Below are 18,279 nucleotides of genomic sequence, written 5' to 3' on the forward strand. Positions count from 1 at the left end.
CTCTTCACATGTAATTCTGACCTTGAGCAGCCAAACATATATCCAGTTTTTCTCTTTATCGTAAGAGGGATTTGTAAATGATAGAACTTAAGAGATCTTTTTAGTTGTATTTTACTTCTAGAATTCAGTCTTGGTGAATTTAAATATGATTGCAGCCTTATATTTTCTTGGTTTTGAATTTAATTATTTTCTAACCTACAGGAAGAGAAGTTTGACCTGATCTGGACCCGGGCTCAGTCCTGTCCAACAGTAAGTTTCCAGTGACCAGATGAGGATTGCTTATCAGTGCTGGCAAACAAGGATGTTTTCTAGCCTATCCCTTCATACTCCATACTATCTCATGTTATAGTGCTCTGCTTATTTAACCAAGATGCTCACGTGTTAACTGTACTGATAAGAGGTTTTCAGCTGTAAGGAGTCATGTGGGTTTGTCACAGTAAGTATCTCAGGATCTCTAGCTCCCTGGCATGGTGCAGCCCCTTTCTGATTTGGATCTCTGTCATTATAAGTAAACATGGGAGGCAACACCTGAGCCCATAACATTTTCACCCTCCTTCAAGCTTCTGTTTTATTGCCAGTTTCTTTTCCATTTTGGCCTTGCTATTCTGCTTGTGTGTGCCTAAGGAATTATGAGCTTGTTGGAGTCCTGCACTGCCAGAAGACCTAAGGGAAAGGGAATTGATGAGGTGGACCAGCTAGCTGACTTGGTGTCAGTAATAATTTCTAGGATTTTTCAAAAAGATTTTCCAAACATCGCTGAGAGAAAATTAAAAGCATCTAAGTAAATGGAGAGATGGGCTATGATCATGGATTGAATGACTTGGTATTGTCATCATTTCTCCCCAAGTTGATTTCTATAGAGTAAATATCCCAATCAAAATCACAGTAGGCTTTTTTTTTTCTTTAAAGAAATTGACAAGCCAATTAAAAAAGAATTGTTTGGATATCCTAAGGACCTAGAATAACAAAACAAGTTTTGTTTTTTGGGCATTTTTGCTTTTGTTTTTGAACAGCAAAGCAAGGTTTATTGAGTGATAGTGAAGCAAAGTTAAGTGAGTGATAATACGAAGCTCCCAAAGAGGAAGGAGACCCACGAGGGTTGTCCTAAAGCAGTTTTGAAAAATGAACAGTTAGAGGACTTACATTTCATGATTTCAAGGCTTATTTTAAAGGCTTATTTTAAAACTACAGTAATAGGGCAGCCTGGGTGGCTCAACAGTTTAGCACTGCCTTCAGCCCAGGGCAGAATCCTGGAGACCCAGGATCAAGTCCCGTGTCGGGCTCTCTGCATGGAGCCTACTTCTCCCTCTGCCTGTGTCTCTGCCTCTCTCTGTGTCTCTCTCATGAATAAATAAATAAAATCTTTATTTTTTAAAATAAAATATTTAGGGATCCCTGGGTGGCGCAGCAGTTTGGCGCCTGCCTTTGGCCCAGGGCGCGGTCCTGAATATCCGGGATCGAATCCCACGTCAGGCTCCCGGTGCATGGAGCCTGCTTCTCCCTCTGCCTGTGTCTCTGCCTCTCTCTCTCTCTCACTGTGTGCCTATCATAAATAAATAAAAAGTTTAAAAAAAATAAATTAAATAAAATAAAATATTTAAAAAATAAAACTACAATAATGAAGACAATATGATTGTGTCATATAGATCAATAGAACAGAACAGAGAATCCAAAAATAGACCAACATGGTCGGTCAGTTATTTGTTACCAAAGGTGCCAAGGTAATTAAATGGGGAAAGGATAATCTCTTCAGTTGAGATATCTATATGTAAAAAATGAACCTCTACTCTTACCTCACGCTGTATCCAAAAATTAACTCAAAATAGATCCTAGATGTAAATGTAACTTTTAGAAAAAACAATCTTGGGCAGCCCTAGTGGCGCAGCGGTTTAGCGCCGCCTGCAGCCCAGGGCATGATCCTGGTGACCCTGGATCGAGTCCCACGTCGGGCTCTCTGTGTGGAGCCTGCTTCTCCCCCTGCCTGTGTCTCTGCCTCTCTGTGTTTCTATGAATAAATAAATAAAATCTTTAAAAAAAAAAAAAAAAAGAAAAAGAAAAAACAATCAGGTTGAATGTTAATGATCTTGGGTTTCGCAAAGATTTCTCAAGTATGTCACAAAAAACACAAACTGTAAAAGAAAAAATCAAAATCAGTAAATTAGATTTCATCCAAATTAAGCTTTTCTATTTGTATTCTCATGTTTATAGCAGCATTAGTCACAATAGCCAAAAGATGGAAGCAACCCAAGTATCCATGAATAGAGGAATAGATAAACAAATTGTGGTATTTACACCTAATAGAGTATTCAGCCCTAAAAAAGAAGAAAATTCTGACAGATGCTACAACATGGATGAACCTTGAAGACATTATACTAAGTGAAATAAGCCAGCCACAAAAGGACAAAACTGCATGATCCCACTTACATATCTAGAATAGGTTTAAGTACCTAGAATAGCCAAATTCATGGACAGAAAGTAGAACGATGGTTGCTAGGGGATGGAGAAATGAGGGAATGAGGAGTTATTTTTTAATGGACATGGAGTTTCAGTTTCAGAAGATTAAAAAAGTTTTGGAGATGGATGGTGGCGATGGTTGCACAACAGTGTGAATGTACTTAACGTCACTGGATTGTACATTTAAAAATAGTTAAAATAATAACTTTTATGCATATTTTACCACAATAAATAAAAAATAAAACTTTCTACTTTTCAAAAAACGTTATAAGGGATCCCTGGGTGGCGCAGCGGTTTGACGCCTGCCTTTGGCCCAGGGCGCGATCCTGGAGACCCGGGATCGAATCCCACATCAGGCTCCCGGTACATGGAGCCTGCTTCTCCCTCTGCCTGTGTCTCTGCCTCTCTCTCTCTCTCTCTGTGACTATCATAAATAAATAAAAATTTTAAAAAAATTTTTAAAAAAAAGTTATAAAAATGAAAAGACAACGCACAGACTGGGAGAAGATATTTGCAAGACACACATTGATAAGTGACTTATATCTAGACTATATTAAAAACTCTTACAATTTAAGGAGATAGGCAACCCAATTAAAAAATGGGCAAAAGGGACGCCTGGGTGGCTCAGAGGTTGAGCATCTTCCTTTGGCTCAGGGCATGATCCTGGAGTTCTGGGATCGAGTCCCACATAGGGCTCCCTGCATGGAGCCTGCTTCTCCCTCTGCCTATGTCTCTGCCTCTCTCTCTGTGTCTCTCATGAATAAATAAATAAAATATTTTTAAAAAGGAGGGGGGGAACGCCTGGGTGTCTCAGTGGTTGGGTGGCTGCCTTCAGCTCAGGCCATGATCCCAGGATCCGGGATCGAGTTCCACATCAGTCTCCTGCGAAGAGCCTGCTTCTCCCTCTGCCTATATCTCTGCCTCTCACTCTGTATCTCTCATGAATAAATAAATAAATCTTAAAAAAAAAAATGGGCAAAAGATTCAGACAAATCACCAATTAAGTGGAATGGCAGATAAGCACCTGAAAAGATGCTCAATAATATTAGTCATAATGTGAATTACAAGTTAAAACCATGATGAGATACCACTAAAATGACTAGAGTTAAACAGACTGGCGTAGTGCTGGAATAAGTGCTGGTGAAGGTATGGAATAACTAGAACTCCCACATACTGCTGACATAATAATGTAAAACAGTATAAGCACTTTAGAAAACAACAAAAGTTTCTTTAAAAGTTAAGCATATGCCTGCCATACTACCCAGTTATTCTACTCCCTAGATGTTTTCCCAAGAATTGAAAGCATATGTTCAGACAACACAACTGTTCATAGTGGCTTTATTTGTAATAACCAAATACTAAAAGATATCTATCACAGGTAAATAAAGATATTATGGGGGGAGAGGAGATTTTGTGTACAGAAACATATACAGTGGAATAATATTCAGCAATAAGAAGCAATAATCTATTGATACATGCAACAACATGGATAGATCACAAAACAATTACACTAAATGAAAGAAATCATACCAAAAAGAAGTATAGCTTCTTTGGCTCCATTTATACAAACTTCTAGAAAATGCACCGTGACTAGGAGTGACAAAATCAATTCAGTTTTCTGTTAGCTAGTCACTGAGGTCATGTCATCTGAGAAAAATAAAATAGAGCCTGAGTGGTTGGCCATAAGGAGATAGTTCCATGACTAACACATACCAGACTGATGATGCTTTGTTTTGTCCTGACACCATTCTCTTCACCACTCATTCCCAAACATCTTAAGCATAAAACTAATCATTTCTTCGTGTTTACAACCATCCTTCAGTATCAGCCTCGGGTGATAGAATAGGAAATGATTATAATTGGAACAGAAGTTAACTCAGTGGCATTAGAAAGTTTAGAAATTGAAAAACTCAAATGTTCATCAATAGAAGAATAGATAAATTGTGGTAAATTTCTATAGTAGCTTTCCATACAACAATGAAAATTAATGAATTAGAGTTATACTTATCAACTTAGATAAATCTCAAAAGTATAATGTGAAGTGAAAACAAGTTGCAAAATGGACATATAGCTTGATAAGATTTACGTTTTTAATCTTGTAGTATTTGTGGTTTATGGATATGTGTATGTGCATGCACACTTAAAGTATAAAAACCCAAAACAGATACCAAATGCAGGATATATGTTACTCTGGGATGAGATTAGAATAGGTTACAGAGAAAGCTTCTATTGGATCACTAGTGCTTTCTTTCTTAGGTGGGATGGAAAATATATGAGTTAAATTATCACTTAGGAATTTCATAATTTAAAAAAATATTTAAAAACCAGACAGATAAAAAAATGGAGTAAATGATACAGGCAGTTGGACATGGAGCAAATGATTGTATTTATTCATCTGTCTACTCATGTATTTGTTTCTCACAGTTTCTATGTGCACTACCAAGAAGGGAAGGTTATGAGTTCTTTGTAGGACAGTGGACGGGTACTGAACTCCACTTCACTGCACTTATAAATATTCAGGTAGGTGGCTTGTGCTCATTCCCGAGAAAAAAGAGGCTGCTCTTCTGTGGGACCGTGAGCCCTCGCTGAGGCTTGAGGACACAGAGTATCTACTAACTCCCAGCAGTATTTGCTTTGGCGTTGATCGATTTGTATATTGGGCTAGCTTTCTAGGCCCTACTCAATACCTATAAATTGGAAAAGACCCCAAAATATATTCTGTGACTACATCTGGTACCTCCTGTTTCTTCCCCAGACCTCTATAACATTTACTGCTTATGCCCCACTTAACTAACATGAGTCAGTTATGATGGTTATCTTTTTAACCCTAAGGTAGGCTCCATGTCTTCCTTGTATTTTATGAACGGAGTCAGCACTTTCCAAGATGCTAGATGCATAGTTTCCATTCCATAGATGTTTTGTTTGCTTTCTTTCTTTTCCTTTTCTTTTATTCCCAAATATTGGATTAAGAAGTTCAGTCCAAAGCATTTGAAGCTCTTAAAAATGAAGTCAATATTTTAAATCAGATCATAACTAGATCATAACTTTAAATCATCATAGAATGTCATAGATTGACATTTCATGTTTAGAGGCCAAATCTGCCCAAAAAACAAGCATGTGTTACCATGGCTTTGAAGGTGAGGGTAAAGGAAGTGCAAAATAGAATGAGAATTTGTTCATGACTATATCCCATGTGCTTGTATCCTAAAATTGTACTATACCTTAAAAAAAGAGGGAGGAATAGGATAGAAAAAAAAAAGCAGAATGAGGGGGCAGTTTTTACTTTGATTGGATGCATTATAAAAGAACATTTATTAATATCTAGCATTTGATGTACTTACTATATGTCAAGTGCTTTATAAACATTATGTCATTGAATCCTCACAGATGTCCCATGAGATAGTTACTGTTATAATTTCTATTTCTAGAGAAGAGCATGGGCTCAGAAAACTTAGTTCCTAATGTAGAGGAGAGAGGTAATAGGTGGCCTAGCTGGATTTGATTGATTCCAAAGTCTGAACTGAGCCCTTATGCAGCTGCATTAGAGACAATGCTAGGACTTAGAAACCTGTGAGACAAGGTCCCTGCCCTCCTGAAGCTCATAGACAAGTATGGGAAGAAGATCCAGAAACATAATTATGATCAAAATGATCAGTATATTTGAAGTATATGGGGGAGAATTGAGAGGCTGAACCCTAGCAGTAGTTAGGTATTGATAATTAAAACGACCTTTGCTGAAATTTAGAAATGAAACTCCGAGATCTTTTTTGAATGTGTAGTTCTTTCCTCCTATACTATATGAGGACTTTCACTTTGAACCCAGCCTCTTTTCCTAGTCTGGACTGAGGTCTGGTAACCACTGCCCTGTCCATTCTTCATGAAATTATGATGTTCCCATTCTTCTTTTCCCCCCTATCTCCCACCCAGATTATATTTTAAAACTGCACATTACAAATCTGGCCCATGTGCAAACTCTCCAGCTATTTGCTACAGCTTAAAAGAGCTCAGTCTTCAGAGCCAGCCAAGGGGAGTAGATTTCAACTGTGAAATGCACTAGTCCATAAAAGTGGCAATTACACAGGCATATTGCTTTCTTTAGAACTTGATTTGGTAGCTGCTTGTGCCATTTTGTTTTTAAATATATGGCCATGATGAAGGATTCACTGCCTACTGTAAACATTTTCTGGGAAAAATGCCAAACCTTTTTCAATTGAAGACACAAATAACACTGTGCAAACTGTCAGTTTCACTGTGCCTTGGCAAGCCTGACCATCCCCCACCTACCAATCCTCTGACTCACTAGCCACCCAAGGGGCTGTTAAGAGCCCGAATTTCCTCTAGACTCTCTATTGCTCTGAAATTGCAGTTTTGTGTGGTGGTACCTTATTGAGCCTTGATAAGTGTTTCTTGTTACAGACCCGAGGGGATGCTGCAGCCAGCCAGCTGGTTTTATATCACTATCCTGAACTTAAGGAGGAAAAGGGCATAGTGCTGATGACAGCAGAAATGGATCCCACATTTCTGGTAAGAATTAATTTTTACCTCTTCGGATTTACCTGGTGGCCCTGAAGGTACTATTCTTTTGCCAAAGATCATGAGAGTAAAATCCCAGAGACCTATATGTACTTGTTTTGTAAAGTTGACAATGATTTTGTCTTGCACAAGCTCTTCCAAGTTGAAGGTAGTACAATCATTAACTCAGTCACTCATTCACAATTTTGAAGTCCAAAAGCTCTGAAAACAAAGTTTTCTCATAATTCATTTGGTCACAAGACCTTATCTGACTTGAACTTACTTTGTAGCTAAATCTTCATTGAAACTGATATAAAGGGGTGTCTGGGTGGCTCAGTTGGTTAAGCATCAGCCTTCAGCTCAGGTCATGATCCCAGGGTCCTGGGATCAAGTCCCATTTCGGGCTCCCTGCTCAGTGGAGAGCCTGCTTCTCCCTCTATCTCCCCTGCTCGTGCTCTCTCTGTCTCTCTCTCACTTACTCTCTTTCAAATAAATAAATAAAATCTTAAAGAAAGAAAGAAAGAAAGAAAGAAAGAAAGAAAGAAAGAAAGAAAGAAAGAAAGAAAGAAAGAAAGAAAGAAAGAAAAAAAAAAATAAACTGATATAAGGCCATTTGTAATCCTTATTAATCCCACTTGGTGTGGAATATTCATGCATTTTACTAAGGAAATATTAATGAGTTTGATTATGGGGAGTTACATAATAGATCTGTCGCCTTTCTAGAATACAGTAATTCTGACTCTGAAACACATCCGGTCCTAGGGGTTTCAAGTAAGAGACTATGAATAAGCAAGCAAATGGTTTCTTAAGCGTAAGGACGAGTTCAAAGTCCAGAATAGTTGTTAATCTTTTTTCTTCCTCCACACTGTTCACATGTACTACATTCATCATACGTAGTGATTTCTCTTCCTCCTTTTCTTTCTTTCTTTTTTTTTTTAAGATTTTATTTATTTATTTATGAGAGATACGAGAGAGAGAGAGAGAGAGAGAGAAGCAGGCATAGGCAGAGGGAGAAGCAGGGTCCCTGCAGGGAGCCTGATGTGGGACTCGATCTCGAGACTCCAGGATCACGCCCTGGGCCAAAGGCAGGAGCAAAACCGCTGAGCCACCCAGGGATCCCCACCTTTTTTTTTTTTTTTAAGATTTATTTATTTATTCATGAGAGAGTCACAGAGAAAGAGAGAGAGGCAGAGACAGAGGCTGAGGGAGAAGCAGGCTCTTCGAAGGGAGCCCAGTGCAGGACTCGATCCCGGATCCCAGGGTCATGCCCTGAGCCAGAGGCAGACACTCAATCCCTGAGCCACCCAGTCATCCCACTCTTCCTCCTTTTCCCATTCCCTGGTATAGAGCATTGACCATATGTCCATAGGTAATGATGTCCACTGTGTTTGTTCTCCCTGTATATCCAGGGCCAGGAACAGTGTTATGGTTATTATACAACTGGTTTGTCTAGACCTTGCTCGTTTCCGTCTCATTGTCTGGCAGGATTTAAGTTCAGGATGTCAAGATAGTGAACACTATAGTGCTTCTTCTCCAGAGAATCTTCATTACAGTACCCACTCCTTTTCTTCTCTCTCTTACCAGCTACTTACAGAGAGGGAAAAAACGACTGACTCTCAGCTAGTATCTCAAAGTAGCAGTAAGCCCCAAGTCTGGGACAGAATTGGAACTCTTCTTTCCACTATCACACTCAACTGGAAGTCACCAGAATCCTATCCAAGAGAATGGAATTGCTATTAACTGAGGTAGACAAGATTGCAGGAGGAACAGATTTGAGAAGAAGATCAGGAGCTTAATCTTGGGCATGTTAAATCTGAGATTCCTATTAGATAAGCAGTAGGCAGTTAGATGTATGAGCCTGGAGTTCAGGAGAGAGATAAATGTAGGAGCTGTCAGCAGACAGATTGTTATTTAAAACCATAAGACTAAAAAAAAACAAAACAAACAAACAAAAAAAAACATAAGACTAGGGGATCCCTGGGTGGCTCAGCGGTTTAGTGCTTGCCTTTGGCCCAGGGCATGATCCTGGAGTCCCGGGATGAGTCCCACATCGGGCTCCCTGCATGGAGCCGCCTTCTCCCTCTGTCTACATCTCTGCCTCTCTCTCTGTGTGTCTCTCATGAATAAAGTCTTTAAAAAAATAAAAATTAAAAATTAAACCCATAAGACTAAATAAAAATCGCTAAGGAAGTAAATGAAGATAAAAAGAAAATAGGGGGCAGCCCCGGTGGTGCAGCAGTTTAGCACCGCCTGCAGCCCGAGGTGTGATCCTGGAGACCTGGGATCGAGTCCCGTGTCAGGCTCTCTGCATGGAGCCTGCTTCTCCCTCTGCCTGTGTCTCTGCCTCTCTCGCTCTGTGTCTCTATGAATAAATAAATAAAACCTTTAAAAAAATAAAAAATAAAAATGAATAAAAAGAAAATAAGTCTAAGAATAGCCTGGAGACCTGAGGAAGCATCAGCAAAGTAAATTAAAAAGGAATATTTAGTGAGGTAGAAGGAAAACTAGGACAATAAAATGCCCTGAAAGCTAAGATAAAATGTTTCAAGGAATTGGGAATGCTCAACTGGTCAAGTCTCACTTGCTGGTAGGGCAGATGAGATGAAGACTGAGAATTTGTTTACTAGATGTCACAACATGGAAGTCATTAGCGAGCTTTCTCAGGACAGTGTCAGAGAAGTGGTGGGACAAAAGCATCATTGGAGTACATTAAGAGAGGTTGGGAAGAAAACTTACAAAGAGTAAGCATAAACAAGTCTTACAAGGATATTTCTGTGAAAGGAAGGAGAGAATGGGGCAGTAGCTGGAGAGAGACAAGTAGGGACAAAAATGTTTTTTTGTTTTGTTTTAAATATGAGAGAAATAACATTATATTTGTATGCAGATGGAATGATTCAGTAGAGAGAGAAATACTGATAATGCAGGAGAAAGAGGAGAGAATTTTTGAAGTATTTTTGAATGGTTAAGCCTGGAAATGAGGGATCGATCTTTGCCAGAAATATAACAATAAGAGAGAAGCCAAAAATATAAGGACACAAATACAGTTTAAATAGATAGAGGTGAACTTCTTGTAGAAGTTCTCCAGATTGCTTAGTGAGAAGGCTAAGACTTTATCTTAGTGGAAGGCCATCAGCTGAGAGTGAAGATGGAGGAATAAGTGTTGGATAATTGAGTGGAATAGAAAGAGAAGGTGTGAAATGATTTTCTAGGACAGAGTCAGCAAACCACGGCCTGGGACCAAATTCAATCCATTATCTGCTTTTAGAAGGCCCATGAGTTCTATATCTTTAAATGGTTGGAGGAGGAGAAGCAGAACTAAAGAAGAAGAATATTTCATGGCCTGTGTAGTGTTCAAAATTCAAGTTTCAATGTCTATAAATAAAGTTTTATTGGAACACAGCCATGCTTATTATTTACATATTATCTAAGGCTCTTTTAGGTCCACACCAGAGTTAACAAGTTGCAACAGAGACTACAGGGTTAGTAGAACGTAAAATATTTACTGTCCCTTTACAGAAAGTGTTTTCAACATGTCATCTAGGAAAATGGGAGAATGGCTATCTGGGTATAGGTGCAGAGAGGTGGGGGCTAAGATTTGGGTTTAACTGGGGTTATGGTTCAGTGAGTGGCCTAATGAAGTGAGTTGGGACCAGAAAATTAAAGGTGAGTGCAGAAGAATGCTGATAATTCCCAACCATGGAATGCAAGCTGGATAAATAGGAAAGTGAAAACATAAGGAAGGTTAGGGACCAGAAGAATTGTGAGTCCTAGGGGAGTTAAAGGATTTTTGAAGTTGTGAGTGAGCTTAAAAGATAGGAAATAGCTAGGGTGCCTGGATGGCTCCATTTGACTCTTTATCTCAGCTCAGGTCACTCATGATTTCAGGGTTGTGAATTCAAGCCCCAACTTTATTAATTAATTAATTAATTAATTAATTAATTAATTTTTTAGAAAGATAGGAAATAAATAGACCAAGTATAGCTGTTTCAAATTGAGATTTGGAGGGATATAGTTACGAGTAATGACAAGGTTTAGGATTGGCCCAGAGGAAGGAGGGAGTAACACAGAAACTTTATTTTCTGATCTTCAGCAAAACCCAGCATCTAACTGTAATGAAAGTGGACTCTGGAGGTCACAGGAGGCCCTTCTGCTCTGGCATTTTTACCACCTTACTCTAGTGGTCTCAAACTGCTGTACAGGCCTCATCAATGTGAAAATTTGCTTCCTGGCCTTATAATATCGGACAACATACCAAACAACATACATTTGCCTTATAAAAATTAATTTGACTGTGAGTTTCTTCATTCTTAAAATAAATTCTAACTAGATATGTTAGAATTTATTGCAGGGGTACATGATTCAGAGATGGGAAACGTAGAAATGTAATTAATATATGATTCCTTGCTACTCATGCATGAATTTACACTTTGGCATAGTACTTCCAAATACACTAAAGCAAATGAATAGAAATATATAGAAACTAGAGGTTTCTTTTGAACTAATAACTTTATTTTTTTTTTAATTTTTTTTTTATTTATGATAGTCACACACACACACAGAGAGAGAGAGAGAGAGAGAGAGAGGCAGAGACACAGGCAGAGAGAGAAGCAGGCTCCATGCACCGGGAGCCCGACGTGGGATTCGATCCCGGGTCTCCAGGATCGCGCCCTGGGCCAAAGGCAGGCGCCAAACCGCTGCGCCACCCAGGGATCCCTGAACTAATAACTTTAATGCTGAAATTTAGGAGAATATTTGAAAACCTTATGTGGTTCCACCTCTGTGTCAGTAGATGATTTCATTGGAATGCAGTCAGTGCTCAGAGTGCTAGGATGCTCTTGCAGGAGGTGTCCGTACCCCATAAAGAGGAAGAAGAGAGATTGTAAAGATGACACCTGGGCTGAATCTCAAAGACGAGCAGGAGTTTAGCCGGATAAAGAAAGGGAGGGGAAGAAGAATGTTCCAGACAGAGGGAATAGCAGAAGTACATGTTAAGAGACATAAAATGACTTGAGATATTCTAAACAGTTTTGTATCACTAATGTATTAAAAAGGTGGTGTGGTGGGTTATGTTTAGAGGTTTGGCTTTATCCTGAGGACATGAAAGGGTTTTGAACAGGAAGTGACCTAGAAAGAGTTGGACTTCAAAGCCATTAACCTTAATTGTTTGCTTCCTAAATGTTTTTTAGTTTTAGCCTGGTAAGTGTGAACATTTAGAAGACATTTGCAGGGCAGCCCAGGTGGCTCAGAGGTTTAACACTGCCTTCAGCCCAGGGCCTGATCCTGGAGACCCGGGATCGAGTCCCACATCAGGCTCCCTGATTAGAGCCTGCTTCTCCCTCTGCCTCTCTCTCTCTCTCTCTCTCTCTCCCTCCCCCTCTCCCCATGTCTCTCATGAATAAATAAATAAAATCTTTAAAAAAAAAAAATAGAAGACATTTGCAATAGTGTGAGCGAGAGAGAGTGGAGACCTGAATTAGAGTAGTAAGAACGATAGAGAATGACCCCAGAAATATACAGGGAGTAAAATGGGCAGGACTTGGTAAGGTGATAGTGATCTATGAAGATTGAAAAAAAAAGGGAGGAATCAGGGTTGTTAGTATACCTCCTTACTGAGCAGCATAGGAATTAATATATTCATCTTCTCAGGTCCTAGAAAGGGTGGAAACTACTGCTTCATGTTGAGAACTAAGTTGGGGGAAGGGGGCTTACCATAACCCTCTATGAGAGACAAATACACATGTCTCCCTACCCACTATACTAGTGGTCTTTAGACTAGTGGTCAGAACCCTTTATCCAAATAAAATCCTTTTTTAAAAAATTTTATTTATTTGAGAGAAAGAGAACATCAGAGTGGGGAGGTAGAGGGAGGGAGAGAGGGAAAGAATCTCAGAAGAGGAAAAGAGTGTGCTCATGTGGGGCTCAGTCTCATAACCCTGAGATCATGACTTGAGCCCAAATCAAGAGAAACAATCAACTGAGCCACCTGGGCACCCCCAAATAAGATCTTATTATGTGAATCCTCTGCTATAACAGCTGAAACAGTGCTGAGGGACCTGAAGCACCTCCACAGAGCCCCTAGAACTCTGCAGTTTGAACAGCACTGTTCTATAATGAATACAGCTGAAACTACCCCTACCTCCACTATCCTGGAGCCTCAAATTAAAGTTGATTGTCAGAGGCCCCTACAGTTCATGGGCCCAGCAAGCAGTGGTATCCACTCCAATGATGGCAGTACACTTGCTCTTGAGCCATGTTAGAGTATAGGAAAGGTAAAATTGATAGAGTTATCGCCCTTGATCAATCTTAATTATTTTGCCCCACCAGAAGGAGTATCAAGATGAAGTAGAGGGAGTACCAGTCTAGGAATCCATAGGTCTGCCACTTGCTAGCCATATGACCTTGGGCCCAGCCCTGAACCTCATCTCCTTTGGTTTCCTGGCCTATTAAATGAAGACTGGGTGATCTCTGAGGCCCCTTCTAGGTCTAAAATTCTATTAATTTGAAATAGCCAGCATTTTGGAAAAAGGCTTTTGATTGAAAATCCAGTTTCAGAGATGAGTCTTTGCCTGTAAGAAATGACCTGAAAGCCCTCTGGGAGATAGTGGAAGTAAAGCAGCCAATGATATTTATAAATCTGTTTTCATCATTCTATGGCTAGACATAGCATATTTTTGATAGTTTTAGTGGGAATTTTCCAGTATCTTTTGGGGTTGGGTTTTGGCCATATGAACACAGTGATAATGAACAAGTGCCTCTGACCAGCTAGGACTAGTGAAATGTATAGGAAGCAAAAGTCATAGTAACTTGAGGTTTCTTTTGTAAGGTTTTGAGACACCCCTCTGTTACACAGAGTGCACCATTTCTCTGTCACTGTGGACCCTTCTATTTCCTGGAGCTTCGCTGGTAGAGTAGTTAGAAGTAGCTGCATAGCAAATTACTCCTAAACTTAGTGGCTTAAAACAAAAAAACACATTACCTCCCAGTTTATGTGGGTCAGGAATTTGAGAGCAGCATAGCTAGGTGGCTCTGGTGTAGAGTCTCTCATGAAGTTGCTGCCAAGATGTTGGCTCAAGGGCAGCCCAGGTGGCTCAGCGGTTTAGCGCCACCTTCAGCTCAGGGCCTGATCCTGGAGACCCGGGATTGAGTCCCATGTCAGGCTCCCTGCATGGAGCCTGCTTCTCCCTCTGCCTGTGTCTCTGCCTCTCTCTCTCTCTCTCTCTCTCTCTCTCTCTCTCTCTCTCTGTCTCTCATGAATAAATAAATAAAATCTTTAAAAATAAAAAAAGACATTGGCTTAAGCCATAGTCCTCTGAAGAAGGTTGATTGGGCTCATGGATCCACTTTCAACCACTCTCATGGCTATTGGCAGGAAGCCTCATTTCCTTGCCACATCAGCTTCTTTGTAGGTCTTCTTGAATGTCCTCATAACTTTGGCAGCTGACTTTCCCCAGAGCAAGTAATTGAAGAGAGATAGCAAAATACAAGCTACAGTGTCTTTTGTGACTTAGTAGCAAAAGTCATTCTCCCATCATTTCACCATGGTCCATCTGGAAGAAGGAAGTAAGTACAGCCTACATTCAAGGAAAAGGAAACTAGCTTTCCTCAAAGAGAGAAGTTTCACAGACTTTATGGGCAAATTGTAGAACTACAGAGCTGGCTTTAGCACTAGTTTTCTGCCTGAGGTAGTATCAGGAACAGGTTTTATTCAAGAGTATGTCTGGTTAGTCAAGAGCTTAGTACTGACTCACAAACTACTTCTAGAAGCTGAGTACCTATTGCTCTCCCTCCCCCTCTCCTTGAACATATACTTACCAGTTATTAAGAAACTACATGAAGAGAGAAATTTCAGACATATGTGTTCCTTTATTCAGCAGACATTGACTAGATGTGACCATGTGCAGGGATGTAAAGCAAGCACATACTTGGAGGAATTTATCCTAGGGAGGACAGACAAAAAGGCAAAAGAGAAAGAAAAGGACAGATACAATATAGTATGATACACACTATGGTAGAGGCCAGCGTGGGGTAATTTGAGTGCATTTGGTAAGGTGCCCAGGACTTGGATGTCAGGGAGTCAGAGGAGCTTCTGGAAGCAGTGACTCCTGGGTAAGGCCCCTCCACTTGCCGCAAGACTCAGACCCAGAGCTTTATGGCCCTGCGCAGGGAATGACCTATTTTTTTTCCTTACAGAATGTTGCTGAGGCACAGTGCATTGCCAACCAAGTTCAGCTCTTCTATGCCACTGATCGGAAGGAAACCTACGGCTTAGTGGAGACTTTTAACTTCAGACCGAATGAATTCAAATATATGTCGGTCATCGCTGAATTGGAGCAAAGTGGACTTGGAGCAGAACTGAAATGTGCCCAGAACCAGGATAAGACTTAGAGCTGTAAGGGTTGGCTTACAGAGTCTGCTTAGCCCTGGATAGCTTTCTAAAGCCCACCCGCCCCCTTGAGCTTTTGGGAGCTTAGCAGCTATAAGGAGCAGTCTCTGATGGGTTGCCCTGTGTGCTTACAAGAAGTAATCATGGAGGTGAGCCCTATTACTTGATATTCAGGAGTGAAGGTACCCAAACATTCTGATAATTATCTCCCAGCATACTTAAGCTTTCCTTTTTAAGTGTTTGAGGCCATAACCAGAGAGCTAAGGATCCACAGGATGGCGACTTGACTTTACACAGTGTAGTAGTGCTATGTATCCTTTTGACCACACAGCTCCCAAATGTTCAGTTCCTCGTATTTATAAACTTGTAACAGGATAGTAAGCTTGAAGGCCTGCTGTAGTTAGATGTGGGCTTTGCATACTCTTCCTGTTTGCCTCTTGACTGGCCAAAATACCCTGTTTAGACTCTAGGTCAGCCAGATATTGCCATCGGAATTGAGACTTCATCTAGATGTCCCCAGAGTCTGGCTTGGAAGGTCAGTAGATTTCAGGTATAGTTAAACATGCAAGTACAGTGCCTGCATACTTTTAAACCATAGTTCATTATGCCTCACCCTCTAACTCTGCCTATTAGAAGCTATGTATTTGGAGGAGGTGGATCAGTGCAATGTAAATGGATCACAACTTTTTTAAGGAGAGGATCCATCCCAATTTGCATGTTTGGTTTTATTTCATTTGTTTTAAACAACTCTAAGCCATGCCAGTATTATGTGAAAAAGTAGGTAGAAGCAAATGTTCTCAGATTGGGTGTGGGAAAAATGTAGCAATAAAATAAAGTCTGGCTTAGGGTCTTTTTACACTAAACAGTGAAATCTAACCTATGTGCTGCCCTTAGTGCCAGTGCACATCAGTGAACTGATTAGAACTCATCTTTGGACTCAGCAATTGGTTAAAATGCCGAAAATAAGAAAAAGGTTAGTTCTTCATTGCTGAATACTCACTTTTGGTTTGTAGTGTCACTGCTGTGGTTCCAAGTTCAGTGATAGAAAAGGGCAGTGGTTACAACTAGCCTTCTGAATCTGAGGTCCCTGGAGCCCCCCAGTATTTTTGTCAACCCCCATTTCTATGCCTTTCCTTTTCTTGATCTGATGTGCTCCACTTTGCTGCTCCTGTCCAAGGTCTGCTTGTGTTGGCACTGAATTGGTAAGTGGGAAGGTAACCAGTAGTTGCAGTTTGTGTGTTTGTGTATTTTCTTTATTATGGAAGATTATTTATAGGTTGGGCCTGTCCCCAAGCTCTTTAAATGGGATTGGACCTCCCATTACTTTCTGGGCTGTGTCTATTTTGTTGCACTTCTGAGTCTGTGTGTAGAATGAGATAGTGTTTAACCTGGAATTGCTGCTAGCCTTTCACAGTTTCTTTAAAGGTTGGACTGTTTCCTAATGAAAATTCTGGACCTGCCTCTGGTTCTGACAGGTCCTTTTTAAAGAAACTTCGGTCTGGATGTTTTGAGTCCCAGGAATCTTTGACATCAGGTGGAGTTGCTTTCATGGGTATACGCTTATTTTTGCTTTTCTCTCCAGATGGACCCAGTTCTTGGTCATAGTACATTTTTATAATACCTCCACCAGAGGGTGAGAAGATGATGGGAGAAGAAATAAGAATTGGCCTCTCCTTCCTCCCAGCTTTGCCCTAAATCCCCACTTGCCAGAGAGGGATGTACACATGGACAGTTACATTGGACATGATCAAAATGCCATCTGGATGTTCTTTATATTTACCCGGTGCAATTTCACAGAGAACTGAAAGAAAATTGTAATAATCAGTAAAATTGTACCCTGGTGCAACATGGTGTTATAGAAAGTAGACAAGCTTTAGAGTTAAATGAATCTAGATTCAGATGTCACTGTTGAGATTCATTAACTCTATGATGTTGAACTTAACATCTGATTGTTTCTCCCCTGATTGTTTACTTAAACCCTCTGATTGTTTCTCCCCTCCATCTGTAAAATGTGGATAATAATAATAATAATAGCTACCTCATAGGATTATTGTGAGAATTAAATAGGCTTATACATAGACTATGGTAGAGCTTAATTAATAAATGTCAACACCCTTCCTTTTTTCTAATTCCCCTCCTCTCATTAAAGACCAACACAAATTAGCATTTCAGACATACAGATCATTCTTCATTCCTGTCTAAAGAGCAGACTTTATCTCACAAGTTCTCAAACTTTAAGTTGCCATAGAATTACTTATAGAGCGCTTTAAAAATGCAGATTCTCAGGTCTCCAAACCTGCTGGATCATAATCTTTTCAGATGGTGCTGGGAATTTGCATTTAATATGTGCTCCAGATGATCTGAACATGGGTCAATCACTAGTCACACTTTGCGAACCATTGCCTTATCTGTTCTTGAAGGAAAAAACACCATTAGATCATTCTTTCCTATGGACAAATAACCTTAGGATTGATTCCATTGCTCTTGCCTCCCTTAGTGGTCTCCGTTTACAGTATAATTATGTATGTATGTATCTTCTTTCCCCACTAGACTGTGAGCTCCTTGAGGGACAGGGTTTATCTTCATTCCCAGTGCCAAGGAAATGGCCTGGACATAGAAGATACTCAGTTGTTTGTTGAATAAATAAATGACATGGATTTTAGCCAAAACGTTATCTTGTATATGTACCTATATTTAAATACTCTGAATTTAAGAGAATCTCTCAACATGCATAGATTAGAGCTTACTAAGTCGTAATATTTGCAAACCAAAATGCCAGCTATACACAATCTTGTATCTTTCCAGTCCACTGGCATGACCTTGGCAGGCTGTCGGCTCAGGGCAAGTCAGCAGTCACTCACAAAGCACTTACTCCAACCACCCCACGTTAGGTGCTGACACAGCAAGATGAGGAAGATGATCCCCTGCTC

General features: G+C 40.1%; 1 protein-coding gene across 5 annotated transcripts in view; it reads left to right on the forward strand.

The window, feature by feature from the left end:
• The window catches only part of ATPAF1 (ATP synthase mitochondrial F1 complex assembly factor 1), a 31,109-nt gene extending 13,091 nt beyond the window's left edge, over nucleotides 1-18,018 (forward strand). For 3 of the 5 annotated variants that reach the window (XM_072772270.1, XM_072772267.1, XM_072772271.1), the window contains exons 6-9: nucleotides 202-249; nucleotides 4,879-4,974; nucleotides 6,871-6,978; nucleotides 15,157-18,018. In XM_072772270.1, coding sequence (XP_072628371.1) covers nucleotides 202-249; nucleotides 4,879-4,974; nucleotides 6,871-6,978; nucleotides 15,157-15,351 — 447 coding nt within the window. In that variant the 3' untranslated portion in view covers nucleotides 15,352-18,018. Of the gene's footprint in view, nucleotides 1-201; nucleotides 250-4,878; nucleotides 4,975-6,870; nucleotides 6,979-11,056; nucleotides 11,248-15,156 lie in introns of those variants that run through there. The other 2 variants (XM_072772268.1, XM_072772269.1) reach the window with 2 other exon arrangements.
• The last annotated feature ends 261 nt before the right edge of the window (nucleotides 18,019-18,279 follow it).

This window comes from Canis lupus, chromosome 13 (assembly GCF_048164855.1).
Source record: "Canis lupus baileyi chromosome 13, mCanLup2.hap1, whole genome shotgun sequence".
Lineage (NCBI taxonomy): Eukaryota > Metazoa > Chordata > Mammalia > Carnivora > Canidae > Canis > Canis lupus.